The 5,859-nt window shown below is 33.4% G+C and overlaps 1 protein-coding gene across 2 annotated transcripts; it reads left to right on the forward strand.

The window, feature by feature from the left end:
* The first annotated feature begins 549 nt into the window (after nt 1-549).
* On the forward strand, nt 550-5,507 carry LOC131144422 (uncharacterized). 2 transcript variants are annotated; one of them, XM_058093060.1, is made up of 6 exons: nt 550-827; nt 1,695-1,835; nt 1,924-2,088; nt 3,663-3,785; nt 4,099-4,242; nt 4,815-5,507. In XM_058093060.1, the coding sequence occupies exons 2-6, from the start codon at nt 1,701-1,703 to the stop codon at nt 5,280-5,282; spliced, it is 1,035 nt and encodes a 344-aa protein (XP_057949043.1). In that variant the 5' UTR covers nt 550-827; nt 1,695-1,700; the 3' UTR covers nt 5,283-5,507. The 2 variants fall into 2 exon arrangements, with proteins under 2 accessions (XP_057949043.1, XP_057949044.1); XM_058093061.1 differs by lacking the exon at nt 4,099-4,242 and having other exon boundaries at nt 556-827.
* The last annotated feature ends 352 nt before the right edge of the window (nt 5,508-5,859 follow it).

The following is a 5,859-nucleotide window of genomic DNA, read 5'->3' on the forward strand; positions in this document are numbered from 1 at the left end:
TTAAACAAACAAAAAATTTTAATTTAATTATTAATTATTTTTTAATATAAATTAATGTGATAACCATATGCTATAAATATATATTAATAACAAGATTATTGTTATTTAATTAAAAATATCATATTATTTTAGTGGATGAAAAATATTTAAATTTTAATTAGAAAATTAATATAATAATTATATAAATTTTTATTTATAGAAATATTAATATTTTTAATTAAAATATATCTTAAAATGCATATTAGTTATTATAATTCAATTTTTAGATTTAAGAAGAACTACTTATTAATTTAAATTAACATTAAATTAATTAAAATTTTAGATTGAATTAATAATAATATTTTTATTGCCAAAATAAAATATTTATTAATTTAAAAATAATAACCTTATATTTTTTTTTAATAGAAATATTTATATTTAAATTATAAATAATTAAAATAATTATTAATTAAAAATGTTGTTATTTATAATTTAAAGTATATTTAAAACTAATTATATAAAGTATCCAAATGTTATTTATTTTAAATATAATCAGTACCATTCAACTCTATTTTCACTGTTCGTGATTCTTTGTTTAGTTACTTTAGTATCATTTCTCTCTCCTCTCTCTTCTTTCTTCTCATTTTTTAGTTTTCATAGTGCACGTTGTTAAAATTCGCGGATCACGTGCTACAGACCAACAGCCGTGTCCTCTGAAATTTGAAGAAGATGAAGAAGACCCTTGAATAATTGAAGTAACAGTAGTCAAATGGCCATCCCGATGGAAAATTTTGGCCCATCTTCATCGAAATCTTCAGTGGTTTAATCGTCCTGCTCACTTCCCTTTCGTAAGTAAATCATGCATCTCTGATTTTCTTTATTTTACTTCAGGATTACTGGTTATGTACACACCTCTGCAGATCTGTATGTTTTCTTTCTTCTGGGTTCTTTCGTTTTGGTTTTTCTCTTTGCAATTGTTTTAACGGGCAATGGTTGTTAGTGTCTGACCTCATTTGAATGCGTTCTTAGGTATGGAAATTGGTACTTTTTTTTTTTTGGATAAGCTGGGTTTAGTTTGCTGAAATATTTGTGGGTAATGCTTACTACAAGTAACCTTAGTTTAATTTGGAGTGATTGTAGATGGGATTTTGTTGGTTTGTGGTTTGGATTATTTTATGGTGGATGGGGTTTGATGGCAGTTTGGCATTGGATTGATTGCTTTCTTAACACTCTGATAACAAACTAGCATGATTTTGTTTTAATTAATCAACTAAATTGTTTAGCTTCCTGAGAATTTCACAATTTGTAATTATCAATTGGTCTAAAGAGGGTTGATTTTTTGATTCCTTGTGTTTCTCTAGTTGTGAGAATACTGGATACATCATTGAGTCAGAAAGTTCGGTTCGCTATGTGTGATTTTTGGTAGTTAGTTCCTGATGACGAGCAATCTTGGTTGCATTATTTGAAGATATAATTTACGCGTGCATACCCAGGTGGGCTGTAATTAATCAATTCACTTGCAACCTCCAGGAGAATGCACGAGTTCTGATTTGATATCTACTTAATGTTGCTTTACAAGATACCATTCTATTTTGTGAACTTTGATTTGCACTCAAGAAAGCTTTTGGTCGTAATGGATATCAGGAACTTTAGTGGAAATTTGGTATATGATGCAGAAACTTTTTTTAGTATTTGAACTACATTCCCAATTGCAGGCTTCAATGGGTGAGATAAAAGTAACAAAATCAACCATGGATGTCCAAAAGAACAACAGAAATGGACATTTGAAGGTGATTGATCCAGCAGTCTCCAGATTTTTTACACAGCTCCCCCAAAAATTTCATAGTTGTATAATGGTTAGTTGTTTCTTCTGAAGTCATTTGACCAATTAATAGGTGCTTTATTTTTGTATTGACAATAGGAAATTCTTTTTTATTGTCACAGTCGCGTCTCAATAAATTTGCGAAAGATAATGAGGAAACAAACTCGGAAAGCCGCAGTCTAGGAAAGGAGAAAGGATCATACGCTGGCTTTGAGGTCAATCTAGAGAAGCAATTGCAAGCTTGGAAAGACAATCCTATTTGGACCAATCAACCCCCAGAAATAAAGGTAAGGAAGAAGCAGAATACATGCTTAACTGAATAGACTTTTCTGGTTTTCTGGGAGTGATCATAAGACTAGCTTGAGCCTAATGTATTTTTTACAAATTTACAATCTGTATATTCAATAGGTCTCAAGTTAACTCAAAATAGAGAATTCTAAAAGAATGTAGATTTTTTATAACTAGTCTTCTTGAATTCTCTCATCGAATCCTGGTGTATCTTAAGTTTGTTTGGCTTTTTTCTAAAATTATTGTATTTTTTCAATTATGTTTCTTGTTCTCCTAGCTTTCTTAAACTCCATATGTTGGCATGTAATCCTAGAATATTTATCCCTCTCACTTGTAGGGTGTTTTTACAGTTTGAAATCTTATGAGCATGCTTGCTTTACTTTATATTGATGACACACTGTTATTATAAAAAGACTCATGAAATCTCTTGAACATATGCTGAGATAGACCATATAGAAATTATAAGCCAAAAACTCGAGGAATTCTATGATTGTGAGGATTAATTATGGTGTTGACTTTTGGAAAGTCATAATGGGAATTGTAATTGAGTTCTGTAAATTATTGAAGCTAAAGGTAAGTAATGAAGGAACAATAAAATTTTTGGAAGGATATGTGGTGGTAAATTGTCTTTGATGGAAGAATTTCTGGACCCGTTTAATATTGCAGTGCTCAAAGATACTTGGCCAGAGGACTCTCGGGTTCAGGAAGGAGAAGATATGCATTGGTATTGGGTTTTGTATGCCGCTTTCAAGATTAGGAATTGGGAACGGTCTACTTTTAGTTCAAGAAAATCTGCACTTCTTGGTGTAGGGAATGAAGAACAAACTCAAAATTTATTTGGAGAGGGGGTTTGAATAGCATGTGTTTGGTAAATTTATATGTTGGCCATTTATGGCAAGGGTCTAATGGGAGTTTTCTGTGTAAAAAGGTGTGGATTCTTGTGCTTCATCAAAATTTTGTTTTGTACTTGGACCACAACTAGAGACAAATGTGTAACAGTTAACCATTGATTATAATGGGTTGGATTAGCCCAAACTTGTGTTGTTTGTGCAAAAGTAATGAAGAAATAGTGGTTTTTCTTTTGCGTTGTGGGGTAGCATTAGAGCTTTGCATGACATGCATGTTCATTCTCCTTGCTGGTAGTACATGGGTTGAATCCCCTAAAGGATTGATTTCAAGGGTGTCAAGAAATAGAGCCATAATTTGGGAGGTGGCTCTGCTTGGTCTTTTTTGGTGTATTTGGAAGTGTGAAATAGAAGGCTTTTTTGAGAGATTTGAGCTATCCATACTCCATAGAGAAGCTTAAGGATATATTTTGCAAAACACTTTTCATTTTCCTCTTAAATCTTTTTGCATGACTTTTTTCTTTTTTTTATTACTATCTTTATTGCATTACTTAAATTATTGTGCTTTTTGCTAGCATGGACCTTATATTCCTTCCCTTCGTCATGGTTGTTCAGTCTTTTGTCAATGTATTATCAGTAAAAAATTATTTCACGCTATCAATAATTGCCAATATCAACTATTTAGTTCATCAAGTTACAGCATTGAAAATCAGATGTAATTGTTGCAGGTCAGCGTACCAAAAGGTTCTCTTTGCAACCTTAACGTGAAAGTGAATGTTGGCTTGCCCCCAGATGCAGTATACAATATTGTAACTGACCCTGATAGTAAGAGGGTCTTCAAGAATATTAAGGTGAGTCTTACCTTTTAAAATATCAGATCCACTGTTGTTTTCCTAAATTTTCAGCCAGTAGCAATAACTCTGTATTTCTTGAGAAACAGAAAAATATAGCATGTCAGACGGGCTAATCTTATAATGGGATATAGATACCCTTTGTTTTTCCACTAACAATATTGCTAGTGAATCGCTGCCTCTAATACATATGAGTTCTTATCTCACATTAACAGACCTACACACTGCTGCTTTTACAATGGTCTAGTATTGTAAATTCTGACGTCTCCAAAGTTCATCCTTTTAGATTTGATGAGAGTGATATCTTTACCAGGAAGTAATATCAAGAAAGGTTTTGGTGGATGAAGGTTTAAGACAAGTGGTTGAAGTGGAGCAAGCAGCTGTATGGAGGTTCCTTTGGTGGTCAGGGACCATCTCAGTCCATGTTCTGGTAGATCAAAACAGAGAAGATTACTCGGTGAGGACTTGACATATTGATTAAAGTTGGAAATATTTATATAGGGGATGCTTTCAACTAGGATTTCTTTTTTCTTCTCAGTCTGTAACTGTTCTATCAAGCAGCAAACAGAGAATCTCTATAAATTTTCTGATGTTGGTTGTGTGTGTGTGTTAGAGAGAGAGGTACATGAATGGAAGCCCCTGTTCATTTGTTTTGAGCTAAACTGCATGAAGTGGAAGCTGCATGGGGGATGTCAATATGCATTGCCAGTTCAGGATCTTCATAAATTTCTGCACGACTGCATGTATCATTGGCCAAACTTACGATTGGAGAAAGCTAGACTGCATGAAATTGAAACTGGATGTGGAATGCTAAGATGGATGAAAGTACCATCAGAAAAAAAAAATTTACTTTCTGATGGTATGCAACAAAGTTATAATCAGAGAACAAACAAATGCTTAGGGCCTGTTTACTAGTGGAAATATTTTTCATTTTCTTTTCCAAGATTTCAAATAATTACAGAAATGCCACCTTGCTTTTTAGTTTTTCATGACTTACATATTCTTGTACTCTAATTTCCATGTTTTTAGATGAAATTCAAGCAAGTGAAGACAGGATTTATGAAAGAATTTCAAGGCTTATGGAGGGTAGAGCCTGTGCTTGTTGATGAAAAATTCTGCTTTCCCTTCAAACCCAAAACATTGGCAGATTATTATGCATGCACTGGAGGCAAAGGAAGGATTGGATCAAAGGTGAGCCTGGATCAACTGATTCAGCCTGCTATTGTTCCACCCCCTCCCATTTCTTGGTATCTAAGGGGAATCACCGCAAAGACTACCGAGATGCTAATAAACGATCTTCTTGCTGAAGCTGCCAGAATTAGGGGATGCAATGACATTAGGAACTCTGATGCTGAACTTGGAGCTTCTGAAGATGTATCTGGTGATTTGCCAGTAGAAGAAATTTGTAACATTAAAGAAAGATGGGCCTTGCACCGGAGAAATGCAAAGAAACATCGTAGAAGGTCACCTTTGAAATTGAAATCTACCTTCAGCTAGCCCGTATAAGATTTATCCACAGCCTCTCTTTTTTGTGTATCTGAAATATAGTAGTATTGTCCTGGAATGTTATTATCATGTAGAGGTATGAAATTAGGCTCTTCTCGGTGCTAATATTTTTTGGGTCTTCCCCATGTTGTTATCCATAATGTTTCTGTTGCTCTTGAAAGATTAAATGTATTGCATTTGTTTCTGCAATTCCATTTCAACTTCAGCAAAAAGAAATCTCAAGTCTAATGTACTTAATTTTGTGCTTGCCCTAGATTGTTCAGCAAAGATATAATATATTGCTCTGGGCCCAGAGTTTCCCAAAAGCTATCAGTGAATCATTATTGGACCCCCCCTACAATAATGACAGTAAAAAAAAAAAATGAAATCCTTTATTGGGTTTCCAGTGCTGCTGTTTCCCCTTTATTTCTCCATTTTGTAACCTTCTAAAGTTAATTGCACTTGAACTAGATTGTTCATTTTCCCATCTTAAATTCTCAGATCAGAGATGAAATTTCTCTGTAATATGTGTGAGATTTGCATAAAGTCCAAGTAGATATGAAACAATCTTAATGTAGAAGTTCAAAAG

The sequence above is a fragment of the Malania oleifera genome, chromosome 12 (genome assembly GCF_029873635.1).
Source record: "Malania oleifera isolate guangnan ecotype guangnan chromosome 12, ASM2987363v1, whole genome shotgun sequence".
Classification (NCBI taxonomy): domain Eukaryota; kingdom Viridiplantae; phylum Streptophyta; class Magnoliopsida; order Santalales; family Ximeniaceae; genus Malania; species Malania oleifera.

Coding starts and splice junctions, on each gene's coding strand:
- LOC131144422 (XM_058093060.1), top strand. CDS start 1,701: ATGGGTGAGATAAAAGTAACAAAATCAACCATGGATGTCCAAAAGAAC. Junction 3,786..4,098: donor GGGTCTTCAAGAATATTAAG/GTGAGTCTTACC, acceptor TATCTTTACCAG/GAAGTAATATCAAGAAAGGT. Junction 4,243..4,814: donor AAAACAGAGAAGATTACTCG/GTGAGGACTTGA, acceptor CCATGTTTTTAG/ATGAAATTCAAGCAAGTGAA.